Source organism: Nicotiana tabacum, chromosome 9, assembly GCF_000715075.1.
Source record: "Nicotiana tabacum cultivar K326 chromosome 9, ASM71507v2, whole genome shotgun sequence".
NCBI classification, from domain to species: Eukaryota; Viridiplantae; Streptophyta; class Magnoliopsida; order Solanales; family Solanaceae; genus Nicotiana; species Nicotiana tabacum.
Genome location: NC_134088.1, coordinates 106,137,017 through 106,157,025, shown reverse-complemented (window position 1 = coordinate 106,157,025; position 20,009 = coordinate 106,137,017). Strand labels below are relative to the sequence as shown.

General features: G+C 35.4%; 1 protein-coding gene across 1 annotated transcript; it reads right to left on the bottom strand.

The window, feature by feature from the left end:
* Nucleotides 1-8,885: 8,885 nt before the first annotated feature.
* LOC107817296 (pheophorbide a oxygenase, chloroplastic-like) lies at nucleotides 8,886-19,697 on the bottom strand. The gene is given in 7 exon segments (NM_001325995.1): nucleotides 8,886-9,310; nucleotides 9,490-9,768; nucleotides 16,213-16,372; nucleotides 16,866-17,002; nucleotides 18,196-18,322; nucleotides 18,662-18,897; nucleotides 19,287-19,697. Coding segments are annotated over 7 exon segments (1,605 nt in total). The 3' UTR covers nucleotides 8,886-9,055.
* Nucleotides 19,698-20,009: the final 312 nt, after the last annotated feature.

Genomic DNA, 20,009 nt, shown 5'->3' with positions numbered 1-20,009 from the left:
GTTAGCGCGGATTGTGAATATTAGCCGTTGATGGAAGGATGAATGAACGGTAGATTAAACCATTAAGGTTCTGCTAGGCATGTAAGAATAATTTGAATTTGGCAACCAGTAAATTCAATATTTCTAGTTTAGGCGGGAAACAAAACCTGAGGCCAAATTGTTACTGTTATTTGACATAAGGATAATTTCTGCGAATATAAGGATAATTTAATGAATAGTCGTTCAGTTTTTATTTTTCTCATCAAAGTCATTAAATTTTGTTTTGTTATGAAAAAGTTACTTAATTTTATCTAACTATTAAAAGTTACCGAACCATTTTTTGTAATCAAGAGTCCTTCAACTTTGCTCGAGTATCAAAGAAAATATCTTATTTGTTTAATTGTTTCCTTCTAGTGATATTTAAGCAAAATTGAGTATTTTTGTTATTACAAAAAATAATTTAGTAATTTTTTTAATATGTAATAAAGTTGAGTGAATTTTTTGTTACAGAGAATAGTTTAATAACTATGATTCAAGAAAAAGAAAAAATTTAATGACCATCCCTAAAGTTAACATGATTTTCTAATTAGCCCATCTTATTTAATTTCACCCAGATTGATTGAACATGAACTTTAAAGTTTAATTTGGATAATGTTTCTTATTGTTTCATGAATGCTTCTCCTTTTCTAATTACGAAAACCTTGTTATGTTTCATGCCTAAGAAATTAAGACAAAACAAAGTAACAACATATACTATTGATTTCAAGAAATAACGAGTGTTATAACATTTGGAGAGTTTCATATTTCAAGAAAGATTCCTCTGATTCTTCTTTTTAAAACTATATTGAAGGGTCTTTAAACATGATATCAAATTTGAAAGATTTAGTTTGATTCAGGGGCACAAGAGCTTTCATCTTGAACTTACATTGCCGTGACAAACAATTTGATGCTTGTCACAAATATGATTTGATATTCAATTGCCATGAACAGATAATTTGTATAAAATATAATAAGGAAAGTGGTCAAAGGATGATCTTACTCCTTCAGCAACCAAGCTTTAAACACACCAAAGAATAACAACCTAGAGCTGAAGTAAAAAAAACGTATTGCTAGTTATACTCCCAAACAATTAGGAGGAAGACTTATTCAAAATAATAACTACTGCTAAAAATACTCCTAAACACTATGAGATTTAATCAAAATCTGTAACAAGAATAAGTGATAAGATAGGGATGCTTAATACGCCCCTCAAGTTAGTGTGGTGCAACAATGCCTAACTTGGAACGGCACCTAGCAAAGGTTGGTTTTGGTAACGACTTGGTAAAGGTTTCGGCAAGTTGATCACAAGCATTAGTGTGTTTAACAAGAATCTGATGCGCTTGAACTTGGTGCAGAACACAAGAGAAGTCTACATCTATATGCTTCATTCAGCTATGAAACACTGGATTATGACAGAGATAAGTGACACTAACATTGTCACAAAAATTGCGGGTGTATCTGAAATGTTGACACGCAATTCATCGAGCAAGTTTCGCACCCACTTGAGTTATGCAACAACATTTTTGCAATAAATTTGTACTCTGCTTCAGTAGATAAGCGAGTTATAGCCTATTATTTTTTAGACGACCATCTCACTAGATTGGGCCCAAAGAAAAGAACATAACTCGAAGTAGATATTCGAGTCATTCGGGTTGCCGACCCAATATGCATCAGCATATATGTAAAGATTGTTGTTCGAGTTGCGAAGAATTCGAAGACCTACGTTGTTCTGGCTTTGAGATACCGCAGTATCCTTTTAACAACCTTCCAATGTTCATCAGTAGGGCTGTGCATAAACTGTGATAATTTATTCACATCATAAGAGATGTCTCGTGTGAATGATAAATACTGTAATTTAACAAATGTGTGCATGTAGAGTGTGGCATTAATCGTGGGAGAACCATCATCTGTCCGAGGTAGTTTATTGGAACACATTAGCGTTGAGACTCCTTTACAATTATCCATATCCAACTCAGAAAGAATCTCAAGAATATATTTAGATTGAGAAAGAATAAGACCCCCCCGGCACTTTTTGACTTCTACACCCAAAATGTAGTTTAAATAACCAAGATATTTTTAAAAAATGAGAAACCAAAGAATCAATAACATGACTAATCAATCTGGGATGATTTCCCGTGACCAAGATATCATCAACATGCACAAGCACATAAATTGCTGCAGCCAAGTTGTTTAAAAGAAATAAAGAGGTGTCAAATTCAGACTTAATAAATCCCATTTTTTGTAGATGATCATGCAATGCAGTATACCATATCTGATGGGCTTGTTTAAGACCATAAATAGCTTTCTTCAATCTGCAAATATGAGAAGAAAATTGGGAATCAACAAATCCCTAAGGTTGAGACATAAAAATCTGTTCAGTCAACTAGCCTGGTAAGAAAGCAATGTTGACGTCGAGTTGATGAATTGGCCAACTATGTTGCACGGCTAGGGAAAACACCAGCCGCACCGTTGTTGGTTTGACAACCAGACTACAGGTTTCGTGAAAATCCAAGCCAAGGTGTTGCGTGAACCCCTTTGCAACCAGGCGAGCTTTGTAGCGATCTATAGAGCCATCTGCTTTTCTCTTTATGTGATACAATCACTTGCAGTCCACAATATTTTTATTGGATCCCTCCGTACCAATTCCCAAGTTCGGTTCCTCATCAAAGCATCGTATTTTGCTTTCATAGTTTGAGCCCGTTTGGATTAGCTGATTTGAAGTAGCTGATAAGCATTAGGTGCTGAAAAGCACTTTTAAGTGCTGAAATTGATTTAATAAATAAGCAGTTACGCGCTTGGATACAAGTGCTGAAATTGATAATAAGCTGCTACAGTATTTGATAAAAAAGTGCTGATAAGCTTTTTTCTGTTAAAATGACTTAAATAACCTTACAAGTGTTTACACCTATAACGGCGTAATATCTTCAAAATTTTAGATTCTAAATCGATCCAAATACAAAATATTTTATTTGTCATTTTATTTTAAATACAACTGTGCTTAGATAAGATAAATTTTATGATAAATATAATTTATTTTATGATAAGCATATAATCATAAGTTATAATAATTAATAAATTGATAAAAGTTTTTCAGTAAAAAATAAACCTAAATAGGACAAAATATTTGAAGAGAAACAAACACTGTCTTTATCAGCACAACACTTAGAAAGCAACATAACAAAATATTTGACATGTTCTCATTTATTATATATAGTTCAAAGATTAATACACAATCACATAGATATAAATATGCAAAGGAATAGAGAATTTGCTTATCTTAAATAGTTAATGAGCATTGTAGACTTGAAGAGGCGGAGGGAGGGGGTTAGGTTGAAATAGTACTTGAGGCAGTGAGTATTGATGCAAGAGTTTTGTTCTAAAAAAGAATATTTAAGAATAAAATAGTAAAAATTTTGGTCAAACTTAAAGTGTTTATAAGCTAAAAATTTATAAGCTGGGGGTGACCAGCTTATGGCTTTTGGCTTATTTTTGACTTATAAGTACTTGGCTTATAGGCACTTTTACGTACCTCATTTTTCTCATTCCTTTTACGTACAAAGGCCCATTTATAGCCAACAGGCTTAGTACCATTAGGTGTTTGGACTACAGACCTAAAAACTTCACGTTTCGCAAGTGAAATTATTTCTGACTGGATAGCGTCTTTCCATTTTGGCCAATCATTTCTCTGTCTACATTCATCGACATATTTTAGTTCAAGATCCTCATCTTGTTACATTATTTCAACAGCGACATTATAAGAAAAAACGTTATCAATAACAATATTATTTCGGTTCCATCTTTTTTCCGTTGAGACATAACTTATTGAGATCTCTCAATTCTTATTATTTTCAGGTACCTGAACCTCCCTTGATGTCTTATCATTTGTTATGTCTCTGTGCTCTTCTTGAGCCACTGCCTCCGTATTATGATCACTTTGATAATTTGCTCGTTTTCTTTTTTCGAGGATTTTTATCCTTAGAATCAATTGGTCTACCACGTTTCAAGCGCGGTTTAAACTCATTTGCTTTAATTGATTGTTCTACCGGGATATCAACTCGAATTGGAGTATTAGCAGTTGGAATATCTGACTTAGTCACCCTTGGTAGGTCAGTGAATGCATCTGTCAGTTGATTTGTAATATTTTACAAATGAATTATCTTTTGAACCTCTTGTTCACATTGATTTGTTCGAGAATATAAATGAGATAGTAATAATACATTCCAATCCATCTCCTTTCTCAGCTGCTTATTTTCTCCCTTAATGTAGGGTATATTGATTCATCAAAATGATAATCAAAAAATCTTGTCGTAATTAAATCTCCATTCATAGGCTCCAAATATTTTATAATAGAAGGAGATTCATACCCAATATATATCCCCAACCTTCTTTGGGGACTCATCTTTGTACGTTGTGATGGAGAAATTGGAACATATACTGCATAACCAAAGATTCTAATATGAAAAATATTTGGCTCCTGACCAAAAGCCAATTGCAATGGAGAGACTTTATTATAACTTGTGGGCCTTATCCGCACAAGTATTGCTGCATGCAAAATATCATGACTCCATACTGAAATGTGGAGTTTTGTTCTCATAAGCATTGGTCTAGAAATTAATTAAAAGTGTTTGATCAATGATTTCGTTAGACCATTTTGTGTATGAACATGAGCAACCGGATTCTCAATTGTTATCCCAATTGATATACAATAATCAGTAAAGGCCTGAGATGTAAACTCACCAACATTATTAAGACGAATTATTTTTATTGTATAATCTGGAAATTATGCTCTTAGTTTTATTATTTGAGCCAACAATCTCGTAAATGTCATATTGCGAGTTGATAATAAGCACACATGTGACCATCTTGTAGATGCATCTACCAAAATCATATAATATTTGAATGGTCCACATGGAGGGTGAATGGGGCCACATATATTACCATGTATACGTTCCAAAAATGTAGGGGATTCCATCCTAACTTTAATAGTTGATGGTCTAATAATTAATTTGCCTTGAGAACATGCAACACAAGAGAATTTCTTAAATTGAAGAATCTTTTGGTTCTTCATTGAATGTCCATGTGAATTTTCAATTATTTTACGCATCATAGTAGAACCAGGATGACCCAACCAGTCATGCAAAATAATAAAATTATCTTGATTAATAAACTTCTCATTTACTTGGGTATGTATTTCAATCCTGCTAATACTTGTGTAATATAAGCCAGAGGAAAGAGCGGGTAACATTTCAAGCACATATTTTTTACCTGACTTTATTGTAGTAATATAAATATATTCAATTTTTTCATTATTTATAGTCTCAATGTGATATTCATTTTGGTGAATATCTTTGAAACTTAGTAATTTTCTTTGAGACTTACTACAATATACTACTTCATTAATAGCCAAATTTGTTCATCCTGGTAGTAATAAATTTGCTCTTCCTGAGTCTTCAATTAATTTTGTACTGCTATATATTGTATTAACATTGGCTTCTTTCATCACCAAATAAGAGAAATATCTCGTATCTCTTAAAATAATACGTGTTGTAGTACTATCCAAAAGGCATACATCATCTTTATTGATCTTGGATCTAACTGAATACTGGAGAATTTCCATATTCCTCATAAATAAACAAAAAGTACATCATAAGAAATACGAAAGACTATAAATAAAAGAAACATTAGAAATTACACGAAAAATGTAGAAACTAGCATATATGATGCTTTAGGAAAGTACACTAAGAAGAACAAACTACATAAAAACATAATATGAAAATAACAACTTTTCTTAAAGCTTTAGTCCCAAGTAAGATAATCACTTCTTCAGCCAATATCCTCAAAGAAGTCTCTAGCTTCTAAATGAGTAATATTTGCAAGGCCTCCAAAATCATTATCTTTATATGCAAGATTTGCCTCAGCATCATCATATTCGTTTGAGGGACCTGCTTTATCATCATTATTTTGAAAAGTCAAGTGTGCCTCCACATTGTTATCTTTTCTTTTATTGGATGCTTGATAAAGTTTGACAAAATGGTCAGGTGTACGACAAACACATGCCCAATGACCTTTCATACCACACATGTGGCAAATATTAACTCTGCCTTTTAAAGGATTATTTTGAGGATTCTTATTGCTCTCTTGTTTATTTCCACCATGATGACGATAGTTATTTCGTCCCCTTTTATGTCCACGTCCACGACTACGACAATGATTTTGTCTTCTTTCAGACTTTTGAGTAGATGCTGCCATATTCACTTCGGAAAATGGTGCAGATCAAGTGGGACTTGCCTCATGATTTTTCACTAAAAAGGTATTATGTTGCTCAGCCACCAGGAGGCATGAGATTAATTCAGAATATTTCTTTAAACCCTTTACACGGTATTGTTATTGCAATACCATATTTGAGGCATGAAAAGTAGAAAGAGTCTTTTCCAGTAAATCCTCATCATTCACAATTTTCCTATATAATTTAAGTTGGGAAGTTATCCTGAATACATCAGAATTATATTCACTTACAGTTTTAAAATATTGTAACCGTAAGTGAATCTATTCATATCGAGCTCTTGGCAATATCGTTGCCTTAAGATGGTCATATCGTTCCTTCAAACTGCTCCATAATTCAAATGGATCTTTTAGGGTTAAGTATTTAGTCTTTAATCCTTCATCGAGATGACAACGAAGGAACATCATAGCCTTTGCTTTATCCTGGCCTGAAGTTTCATTTTCTTGTATAATAGTATTTTCAAGAACTTTTACAACAAGGTGAATTTCAGCATCAAAGACCCATGATAAATAATTCTTTCCGGAGATGTCAAGTGTCACAAATTCAAGCTTTGATAAATTTGACATAATGAAAACTATCATTAAAAAAGTAGATAAATTAGAGGCAATTTGGATAATTATGAAACAAGAAAAAAATAAAATAATAATAAGTCATGTAATATGGTATTCATATTTATATAAACAAAATTCAACAAATTTTTGAATCAATAAAATTAACCAAAAATTTATGTGATAAATTATTAATTGAATTCAGAGAAAAATAAACAAAAAGAGAGGTAAAGCTCAGCAGTAATTATGGCAAAGTCTTGTTACAGAATGATTTAATATACGTATTCTATATTTTCTTATAATATCTTAATAACAATTTTATAATGATCTTACAATCTAAATTAATTGGTATATGTGTAGATTAACAATCAACCTTTGGAAAAAGAAAATTCTCCAGGCGTAATAACAATGCTATGACAACTTTAAAAGAAACATACTAGAAAACAGAGTGGTGGTAGCTAGTGTGTGCCGGATCGGACTTGAGTAGAAGCTAATTCATGCTTATAACGTGTTATAAAATAAAAGCAATTTAGTAAAATATGAACAAGAAATAGAGATAGAGAGAAGGAAGAGATTTTCTTTATCAAATTGTGTGTATTTTTCTATCTATTACAAATCCTTTATATAGGCATGAAAAGTGAAGAAAAATATGTCATTGAATATGTCATTAAGCATTTGAGATGAAGATCATGCAGGAGGATCATGGAGGAAGAGTAGACATCCACCATAATTTGATCATGGAGGAAGATCATGGAGTGATGGAGGAAGAATAGACATCCACCATAATTTAATTTTTCTTATAACAATTTGTACATTTGACACATTCTTATTGACTTTTTGATTAAACTTAGCACGCCACATCATTTAGTATGAGATAGTTTCATACTTTCATTGGCTCTTTTAATTGATTTGGCACGTCTAGAGGTGGCAAAATCGTTAAAAGAAAATAATTATTCACCCATATTATCCGTTAAAAAATAGGTTGAATAATGAACTTTTTAAAAACGGGTAGAATATGGATAAGAACTATATTATCCACTTAGAAAGTGGTTAACCAAATGGATAACTAATGTGTTTAACTTTTACATTTGTAAAGCCTCAAATTGAGGCCTCAAGTTTTGGGAGACTAGGAATTCTCTCATAAGTGATCATATTCAAAAAGTCATGGATAATATGGATATCCATATTATCCGCCGGATAACCTTTTTTTATGCGTCTCAAATACGAGTCGGATCGGATCGGATAATTTATCCATTTTTTAAATTACCCATTTTCGACCCGCCCGTTTGCCACCCCTAGGCACGCCTCTTACGTCATTTGACACGTGGCACAAAGTCACAAACTTGAGCATTGATGATAAAAGATAAATTGCGTTAAACATCCCTACAAAATCACCTAGTTTCAGATTGAGATGTTAGGCCACAATATTCAATTGAACTAATATGTAATAAATTATACTCCCTCTGTTTCAAATTAGATGAGGTACTTTCCTTTTTAGTCTATTCCAAAATAAAATGACATATTTCTAAATTTGGAAATAATTCAATTTTAAACTCTTCATTTTGCCTATTTTACCCTTAATGAGAAGCTTTTATAACCACACAAATGTCATGACCCCACAAAGCTTTTACCCCTTAAGGTTTTAAGATCACAAGTTTTAAAAAGTTTTTTTTTCTTAAACTGTGTGCCGAGTCAAACTACCCCATCTAAATTGAAACGGAGGGAGTAGTCCTAACTCTTTTATGAATTTAAATTAAATAAATTCTAATTGTTTCGAGTGTCATTTCTAATATTTTAAGTTTTAAATTAAATTATCGCATAATTTAAAAGATATGTTTGGTTTGCACTAGACAAATTCGGGCAAACTTTTATTTTCAATTTTAACTTTGACTTTCTTAAAAGACTTTGGGAGAAGGGTTGTTGAGAATGACATCTTTGTCATCTTGGTGTAAATCCCACGATACCCCTTATTCCTTCAACCAAAACGACCCCTTAGACTTTGATCTAGACAATAGGAATGTTGTGATTAAGAAGAATGCGCAAAAATTTCTTGTATACATCTCTACAAATCTCATTCATATATACATGTATAGGAAATGATATACTCTGCAGTATTCGATTTTGTATCTGCAGCTACAGTTCTAATTCCTATAGTAGAAAGAACAAGTTTAGGGATGTCGAGATTGGCAGGACCCTCTTATCACTTTTAATCAATTTCTGCATGTACATAATCAACAAATACAAAATTCTTCTGCAGTTCGTGGAGGGCGTATGCCAAACCAGCACTTAAAATTGCAAACGAAGCCAAGATAACACGTAGCTTAATATCAGAAGGAACGCCTGCAGTTGCGCAGAACACCACTACTGCGCCAATCAGAATCTTATGCAATCTCTCGAATGTGTAGTAAGCATTTCTGCAAGATGAACACTTGAGTGTATGTTGCTCGAATCTATCCATCATCTGTAATATAACGATATGAAGAATTAGAATAAGAAAAACATTTGTAAAAGTAATCCATATATTACAAGGGCGAACATATGAAAAGAGGTCTCAAGAAGGAAATGGACAAGAAAATATTCAAATAGCAAACTGATTCTTTCTAGCGAATTCAGTTAGTTTTGGAGTTCAAGAATCCGTACCTGGCGTTTGGATAAGACTGTAGATGGCAATGGTTGTTGGTCTACATTACCAAACCATTCAGGTTGACTATTGCCATGCCGTCTAAGCCAATTTCGAAATGCCAAGACAAAACGATCAGCTTGAGTGGGTGTAAATGTGAGTTTTGTGTACTCCTTGTTGACATCGGTAGAATTCTCCTTTGACTTTGCAAGAAAGATCTTTTCTTGACCTTGAAGAACAATCATATCCCCATCATACACCTTATTTGAAGTCCAGTGTTCTTGCCATCTTGGAAAAACCTGTTGTCAACGCATAATGAAAAATCCCAGTTATTATGATAAAATATTACCGCCGAACTCTGAACAAATCATCAGTCATTCCAACGCCCCACTGAATGATAAAATCGTCAATGCTATAGCCACATATCTACTTTGAAATCAAAAGATAGGAATATTATGTCGTTCAACATTTCTCTAGGACAAAGTATCAGCACCAAGTTATGTTGAGACAGTTGAAGGCGTATGTCAACTTGGCTCACTTGCAAAAACACATATTCACTTTCCACTATTTCTAACTTCACTGAAATAAACGCAGGGCTGGTAGCCTGGTGTCTGAACTGATAACGGTTGATCTAATTGACAAAACACAAATTGATGAAATCATGCTAAAAGAAAAACAAAATGCTCCCAGGCACGAGTTCCGAGGTGAGAGCCTAAAAACTCTCCCCAGTATCGTTTCTCTTTCTTTCCGATGATCTTTCCCTTGGTTACTTAGTTTTTTTATCAATCATGTCTTGGTGATTGGCTCAAAAACTTCGTCTTCTTTTTCTCTTTCTTCCTAAAATTATGGTTAATAGAATATATTTTATTATTGGTGAGAAGTCTTTTGACATTACTGAAGTCAAAAATGGTGCAGAGGTTTGGTACGAATGGGTGGAACGCAAGAAGAATTTCATGAGGAAAATGACTCTCAGTCGAAATGTCATGCTGTGGGTTTGTGGTCTTCTACATACAGCATCTGATCGAAGGGGTAATGATCTCAGAAGGTGGAAGTCCAGAGATCATGTCTACAATTTCTTCTGTACAAAGAAATACAATGATTTTGGCAGATACATAAGCATTGTAGCGGTACAGGGGGAATACAGAGCTGTCATAATCCTTCCAGAAGCAGCATTCAATGTGGGATGGAGAGACGTTGCATTAAAGACAGAGAAGTTCATAAATAAGGTGGCTCCAGATGTGAGAAGCTTTGTCAAACCAAATGTGAAAAGTTTTGTCAAACCAACAGAGGAGCACTCTTATATGGAAGCATTCATAACAGAGGATTTGGCTTTGCATGGTGGATTCGAAGAAGAAGGTCAAGCTCTAGTGGGTGGCGAAATCATTCCCTTCTCTCCTCTACAATTGAGAGAGTATAAAGATCGCGCGGTATGGTATGTTGATGAAGCAGAACCCTTGGACTCTCAATTTCTAGAGGCGGAGATGGAAACTTTTTTATGGGTGCACAAAAATGTTTTGAAGATGAGCAAAGCATACTGAGTGAACTTTCAGGGGTGCGAGGGAGAAGCTCTGTCTCTCTTCATGAAAATCGATAAGCGCAGATTAGAGATAAGAGAAGAAGCTGCTTTAAAGATAGTGTCGACTCCAAAAAAGAAGAAGGGGAGCATGGAAGTTCAGAATAAAGCAGGGGGGAAATCTACCTTCAATTGTTATCAATGAAGGTAAAAATTATAAAAGATCTATTGTCAAGTCTCTAATTGAGAGTTGGAAGGCCGATATCTACTGCTTGCAAGAATCGAAATTGGAAGGAGATGTGCAGAGTTTTGTGAAACAAATTTGAGGGTTCAGATGGGTCAAATTTGGCTGTCTGGAAGCTAGTGGCAGTAGAGGGGGTATCTTGGTTCTTTGGGACAGTAGATACTGGAAAGGAGAGGTGATTAATGTAGGTAGTTATTCTATCACTGTTAAGTTTGATGCCCAAGGCTATAATTTCTCTTGGCACTTGATTGGGGTTTACGCTCCGCATTGTAGACTTGAAAGAAGGAATGTTTAGTGTGAAGTTGCTGCTTCCAGGGGATCTTTCGATGGTCCATGGGTTGTTTGCGGATATTTCAATGTTACTAGGTTTATGGAGGAAAGAAAGGACAGCAACATCATATCAAGAGCCATGACTGAGTTCTCCAATTTCATTGAGAACCTTGAGCTCCTTCACCCTCCGCTTTTAGGGGGAGTGTTTTACATGGACCAGGAGCAACAATTCTCATATTGCTTATAGATTGGACAGATTTTTGTTTTCCTCTGATTGGGATGAGAACTTTAGGAACATAAGGCAATCAGTGCTTCCCAAACCTGTCTCTGAACACACCCCCATTTTGCTTAATTGCGGTGACGGGGAGAACTCTAAATCTTATTTCAAGTTTCAGAACTGATGGTTGGGAGTCGAGGGCTTTAAGGACATGGTAGCATTGTGGTGGTCTTCCTTCAATGTCCAGGGGAGACTCGGCTTTATTCTCGCTCAGAAACTCAAGCTCTTAAAAGGAAAATTAAGAGATTGGAGTTTAACTCAAGGAGGGAACCTGTAAGCTTTGAAAACTGATTGTCTTAATAATATCTTGGTACTACAAATTGCTCAGGAGACCAGGGACCTTACTGAAAACGAACTGATACAGATGGCAAGCCTTACTATGGATCTAGAAGAAATTGCAAAGAATGAGGAGTTATCCTGGAGAAATCAAGAGTACAATGGTTAAAACAGGGGGACAGAAACACAAAGTTCTTCCACAATGTGGCAAATGCTAATAGAAGGTTCAATGCAATCGATAGGCTCATCATTAATGGGGTTCAGGTTGAGGATTTAACTGCAATCAAAAGTGAGATCCTTGATTTTTACCTGCATCTGTATATTGACTTATTATATTCTTACCAAACCAAGGATACTGATATATTGGCAGCATTCTGAGTAACTCCTACTAAGTAGGGTCTTTTCCTTTTTGTTTGAATAACCCATTCTCATTATCTTTAATAAGTAAAGTAGGCAAACCTATAGGTCCTTAGTAGCATTGACAAAGAAGAAGGAGCCGGTTACCCCCTTGTCACTTAAAAGTAAAGAAGAGAGACACACTTTGGAATCAAAATTTGGTGGAATTTAGAATGGAATCGAAGAACGAATGCACTTGCGGTTAAGACAGGTCCTGCATCTCCTACCTAATGCAATTGACCGACCCGCCATAGTCAAAATTATGGAGGCCTGAGTTCAACTATAGTTAATCCCCTCAACTAAATAACTCACAAGTGGAATGGTTGGAGCGGGATTTTGATGAGCAGGAGATTTTGGATGGGCTTAAAGCATGTGCAGCTGACAAAGCTCCTGGACCTGACGGAATACACCATGGGTTTCTTCTTACACTGTTGGGATGTCCTAAAAGAAAACCTGGTGAATACTTTTCAGAATTTTCATTCACAAGAATATTTTGAGAAAAGTTTCAATGCTACCTACATAGCTTTGATTCCTAAGAAGGTTGGTGCAGCTGAGTTGAAGTATTTTAGATCTATTAGTCTGATTGGCAGTGTCTACAAGATCATCTCTAAAGTGCTGACTGAAAGACTGAAGAAGGTGGTCCATAAACTTGTGGACTCTCAAAAGATGGCCTTCATCAAAGGCAGGCAAATCATGGATGCAACTTTAATAGCTAATGAATGTGTTGACTCCAGAATTAGGGGGAAAGATCCAGGGGTGCTGTGCAAACTTGATATAGAAAAAGCTTTTGATCACTTAAACTGGAATTACCTTATCAAGTTTTTGAAAGATATAGGTTTCGGCTGCAAATGGATTAAGTGGATTCACTTCTGCATTAGTAATGCTAGATTCTCCATTCTTGTGAATGACACTCCAAAGGGGTTCTTTCCATCTCAAAGAGGATTAAGGCAAGGAGACCCACTCTCACCCTTCCTCTTCATTATTGCCATGGAAGGTTTGAATAGCATGCTCAAGAAAGCAAATCTTGAAGGTTGGCTGAGAGTCTTCAGGGTGCTCAACAATGACAGAAGTAATCTGGAAATTACTCACTTACTATATGCTGATGATTCACTGGTTTTCTGTGATGCCAAAGTAGAGCAAATTACACACTTGAGGTTGATTCTAACTGTGTTTGAAGCTGTGTCAGGTTTACATGTAAATTGGAGAAAATCCAATTTGTTCACTGTGAACGAGGTTCCAAACATTCAAAAACTAGCAGGCTCTTTGGGCTGTGAGGTGGGGACTCTACCTACTACATATCTGGGGTTACCTCTAGGGGTTAAAAATAAGTCTCAACAGATATGGAATGGAATTGTGGAAAGGTGTGAAAAGAAACTATCTAATTGGAAAAGCAATTACTTGTCCCTGGGAGGTAGGATTGTCCTGGTTAATAGTGTTCTAGACACTCTTCCCACTTACATGATGTCTCTCTTTCCCATGCCAGTCAAGGTTGAGAAGAGAATCGACGCTCTGAGGAGGAACTTCATTATGGCAAGGAAACAAGGAGAAGAAAAGTTACCACTTGGTCAAGTGGGAAGCTCTCACATGCTGCAAGAAGTAAGGGGGCTTGGTTATTAGAAACCTAAGGCAACATAACAAGAGTCTTTTAATGAAGTGGTTGTGGAGATTCCCTCTGGAAGACCAAGCCCTATGGAGGAAGGTGATCACTGAAAAATATGGGACTGTGGGGCGGTGGTGCACAAGTTCTGTTACCAGCTCATATGGAGTGAGTGTTTGGAAATCAATAAGAGCCCTATGGCAAGATTTTGCTTCCAACATCAGTTTCAAAACTGGGAATGGCATGAAGATCTCCTTCTAGAATGATGATTGGATAGGAAATGGTCCTCTCAAAGAGAGTTTCCCGGATATTTTCAGCTTAGCACAACAACCTGATGCAACTCTAGCTGAAATTTGGAGCCTACAAGGTTGGAACCTAACCTTTAGAAGATTTCTCAATGACTGGGAAGTGAGTAGAGTGACTAATTTCTTCAGTCTTCTACAGAACTTCAGGGGAACTACTGAACAAAAAGACAAGCTGGTGTGGGTCAGAAGCAACAAAGGTATATTTACAGTAAAGTCAGCATACAAGATTTTAAACAGATGTGACCAGAACTATGGCCTCTGGCATTGGAAACATATTTGGAAGGCAAAAGTTCCCCTAAAGGTGTCAATTTTTTGCTGGTTAGTAGTCAAACAGGCTGTTCTAACTCATGAAAATTTGATGAAGAGAGGTATACAACTATGCTCAAGATGTTTTTTGTGCGGCAATGAGAATGAGACAATCAGCCATCTGGTCATTCACTGCCAAGTGACTATCAGATTGTGGCAGCTGTTCATGAGCATGAAAGGCTTAAGCAGGACAATGCCTAGGAGAACTGACGAGATGATGGCAAGTTGGAATGGCTCCGGGATAATCACAGGCCAAAAGAAGTGGTGGAACATTGTCCCAGCATGTATTTGGTAGACCATTTGGAAGGAAAGAAACTCTAGATGTTTTGAAGATGTGGCAAGCCATGAACAAAGGAATAAGATGAATTGTATATTTTTGTTTTATTTTTGGTGTAAAGAAGCACTTGTACAAGATGTAGAATCTCTTGTAGATCTCATAGGCTCCTTGTAGCTGTTACAAGATTGGTTTTTGTCTATTTTGGGTCTTGTAAGTTGTAACTTGTTACTCCTTAGCACAATCTTTGTGCTAGGGACTAATTTTATCAATATATTGGAATCTGTTACCTTTCCGGAAAAAAAAAACAGTTGATCTAATTGAGTCTTTTCACGTTGCTGTTTTATTTACTTTATTGCTTTTATTATTTTGATAAGATATTGTTTCTTTACCTTATTAGACTAGTAAGTCTATACTAGTAAATCATTCTTTTAAAAGAAAACCATTTGAATACTCAGAATCAGATTTAAATCAGTCACATTCTTGTTATTCCCCATATTTGCTGCTTTGATTCTTTTCTCTCGGCTGACCTTCATGGCATCTCATACAATTTTCTCCCTTAAAAAGCCTGCAGTGGATCCAAAACCTATGTGCCCACCATAAAGCCAATGGAATAAAAGCTTATGGCTTTAATAGTTTTCTGAGGTCCTTGCTGAGTTTGTAGTACAGAAAGTTTGCGAATAACATGAGAAATGAGACACAAGTTGAACTAGTATCCACAGCAGCTTGAATTCCCAAACAGTGAGATAAGAAATCCACGGACCAATTAATAATATTTTGTTATACTATCTTGATCTATCCAGAAAAATGAAAGAAAAGATGGGGCTAGTATATCAACAATATGTTTTGGTTTTTGGGGTTTGTTAGCATGTGCCATGACTGAACTTGTTTCAAAACATATAGGAATACCTTTTCTATTGTTCCCAAGGGCCTCTTCCCATTTGTGTGTATAAATAGAACTAAGAAAACAGACATCATACACCCCACATAAGCTGATATTTAGATAACCAAACAATAGTAGTAGTATTTCCATTGCGAACTCATTTTGATTCCAAAAAGGGTGTGCAGTACAAGGATAGAGGAGATGGTCTGCGGATCAGAAGTCAAACATAACACATGTAGCACCATAATTTTGATTTGAGGCCCTCTTTTCAGAAGCCAGAAATCGGATTTCGATAAACATTTGGCAGAAAAAATGTAGCTGAAGCACTTGAGTTCAGAGTCAAGGAAAAGATAGTACATACAAGACTAGAATGACATCATTGTAGAATGAAAGCATTATTACCTGCCACCAAGCAGGCCCAGGCACTGTAAACTGAAAGAAGTTTCGAGCACTACAAACAATCGATCGGGTCTTTCCTGGTGCCATTGGTACATTAAAGGAACAAATCCATATCACCCACTTCTGATCACCCACGATTGGAAGCTTTGTGTCAATCTCTATTCTGGAAAAAATTTCCAACAGAACTTAATCATACATACGTGAAAATAGTTGCAGAAGGAATGCAGGTAACGTTTCCATAGAAGAACATGTAATTCACACAAAGACATGAAAACTAAACACCAAGGACATCGCGAACTGCCATCATTGATGCCCGCAAAGCCTCAGACAAACAGGATCATGCACCAGGTTTGGAAAAGCTATCAAACCATGATTTTTATATTTAGAATCTTTACAATAAATGATCAAAATAATTAATAGCATTAAATAACCTTACAGAACCCTGTCTTAAACGGGATATAATGCCCATGAAATAATGCTACTTCTTTACAATGTCCCAACTTGTTAGCAGATAACAAACTTTGTTAAACAAGAGAAAGGGGAAGATTGATGCAAAGCTTATCTACCTAAGGATGATTAATCACTATTGAAAGATACATGTATGCTTGCCTTTAATATTCAGGAAAGATTATCTACTTTTGGGATGATGAACTTACTTATTCATGGAGTAACAAGGTGCGACAAATTTTGCAGTAATTTTTGGTTTATCATTGTTTGCACCTGCAAAACCCCATGGTCCAGATGCCTCCATCTTGAATGGCAAGGGCTTGGCTCTATCTCGTCTTCCAGTAACCTGTAAAATATTAATAAGTAAGCTACAAGGCTTTCTTGTTGGACACTAAGGAAGCTGCACTAGTATTGCTCTAGCCAATGTGCATCTATGCATACATTTGCATTCTACTGTCTCACATATATGCGAACAACTCAAGTATTTAACTCTACATCTCCATCACACTTCGGAAACAGACTAGTATCTGAAGCCTCTTTTAATAGGTTTAATTATTAAAGTGATTTAACCACGGGAGAAGATGAAAGCTCTACTTCAGAGCTACAAAAACTTATATTTACAGAACACATAGTAACCGCTGTTTTGGTATTTTTGAGGAATGGGGACTGTATAGCATGCATTATATCTACTGCATTGCATATGGTGCCCACATGCCAAACAACCCCTAACTTATGGGAACTCACCACTCAGCACCAAAACACCGAAGTCTTTTCTTTTTTGGCTGTGAAAGGATAAACCTTGAACTTGAAATTACGGCACACTTGTGTGCATATTCTTGGTAGAAAAGTATTTTGATTGGTCATATAAGTAAAAGAGTGCAAGGAGAAGTGTAAGATTTAGAGAATTTAGTTTCTGGATAAGCCCTGACTTGTTTTAAATGACAAATTGTTGAGTATTGGAATGAATGAAATAGCAGAATGGATAGAGGATTCATATAGCAGACTACAACTAGTTTGAGATTGAGACGTAGTTGTTATTCATCTAATATAAATTTCTAAGAATTATAGTAAAAAACATCTAGCAATCAAGATAATGACTTGAAAATAGGGAGTAGAGCACAGTAAAAAGATCAATTTAATGCTATTGGGAGCCAAGTTTGACGTAGGAAATGAGTTGCAAGTTAAAAGAGTTTGCAGATTGCACTTAGTCTTTGGTCTTTCTTTGAAGGCCTGAATCACGGTTAGTAACCGATTTGTGCTCAGCTACTTATCGCAAATTCTTTGAACCCACTTCAGCTTGAGATTTCTTACTAGTTTAAACAATGTATCATGCTGGTTTAATACTCAAGCTTAGCTCTGAGCTACTGCGCAAGTACTAGAACAATTTGATCTATGCTTGAAAAGGCTGAACTTGAGTAGCTAATACTTGCCTTTGTCAACTTGATAACGAAGTAGTAAATAAGTAAATAAAACCTTAGGTCCCAAAGTGGATTTTAAATTATATTAGAAGCCGAAAAGGACAAAGTGCTGCATATTTACCTTGTGATGTGCAAAATCGATGTGAGAAGGATCAGAGACATTCTCCATGAGAGTATCATAACCATAAAACAAATCGCGCTGAATTGTCACTGTCGCAAACTCAGGCTTATCAAAATCTTCAGGCAACCTAAAGAATCCCATTAAAAAACTAGTAAGAATATATTAAACAATTCAGTAAAAGTATAGTCAAGAATCAAGATTACCTATTATAACATTAATTAACTCGGTATGATTATCGACAGATAACTTAACAAAATAATGAGCATATTTTAAATAAGTCACTATAGTAAAGGCAACCTATTAGTATAATATAACCTAACTCCACATGATTACTAAACAATACTTAAAATATTTATTGTACGTAGGGGATAGGTGAAATGGAGGATTATAAGGTGGTAGCCAGCTACTAAGATTCCCCAAACAATACTTAGTTTAATAAACTAATAATGGGGAGTGAGAAACTTACATAGGGGGCTTAGTTGCCTGTGCCCTCTCCCAAGCATTCTCATCAGGCCAAACAAAGAGCAATCCTTGAGAAACCATAGTAGGAAATCTAGTAGCACATGCCCTTGGAGATTGAACAGCTTTAGCTTCAGGTCCTTCAGATGCAGCCTGAGGTATCCTTGTACAAGATCCACATCCATTAAATGACCATCCATGATATGAACACTGCAAATCCCCATTTTCATCTATTCTCCCTTCCTACCAAAAAACAAAACACTCATATTTCAGAATCTTGAAAAAAGTTTCATTTATTAAGCAAAACAAAACACCCATATTTCAAAATGTTGAACAAGATTCAATTTTTTTTCATCCCATATTTCAAAATCTTGAAAAAGATTCAATTTTTAAGCAAAATTGCTAAAAATTGAGAAGTGGGTCAATATGATAAAACACCCATATTACAAAAGATTGAAAAAGTTTAATTTTTTAAACAAAACAAAACACCCACATGTCAAAATGTTGAAAAAGATTCAATTTTTTAAGCAAATCTGAGAAAGTGGGTCAACATTATAAAACACCCACGTCAAAATCTTGAAAAAGATTCAATTTTTAAAGCAAAATTGATAAGTGGGGTCAGGTGGAATTACTGATAATGGAGCAAGGCGATGAGGACATTTGTCATCAAAAGCAACCCATTGAGAGGAAGATTTATCAAACCAGAGAACTAAGTCTCGATTGAGGAGCTGAAATGGGGTTGGTAAATTAGGGTCAAGATCTTCAGCTAGAGAAACTGGGTACCAATGATCTCTCCAAGAGAATTTTGAGGATGAATCTTGTTCATCATCTTGTGTATTTACTTCATCAATATCACTAGTAGTGTTAGTTGAAGGTGTAGTTGGGGGTGCAGCTACTCTAAAAGGAAATGAAATTGGCCTTCTTTTTCTTCTTTTACTTTGATAAATATTTTGGGTTGTAATAGGGAGAGAAGAATGGAAGGAAGAAGAAAGTGAAAGAATTTGAGGAGTTGGTGGTGGAGAGTATAATAGAGAAGAAGCCATTGGGTTAATGTGATGAAATTGAGCTGAGCTAATGAAATTTTTACGTGAGGGTACTAATATTATATTTAATGGAGTAAAGAAGAAAAAGAAGAAGGGTTTGCGTGCAAGATATGAACAATGTGTTGAATTGAGTTTGGTTGTTTTTTGGTGAGTTTGCTGGAAGTATCTTAGTGAGAAGGGGCCCGAAAGAAAATGAAAGGTGTGGGCTACATAAGGAGTCCGGAAAAAAAATAATGCATTTTTGGACTCAAGACAAAAAAATAGGTAAAAAAAAAAGTTAGTGACCAAAATACATACCCTTCTATATTTGGA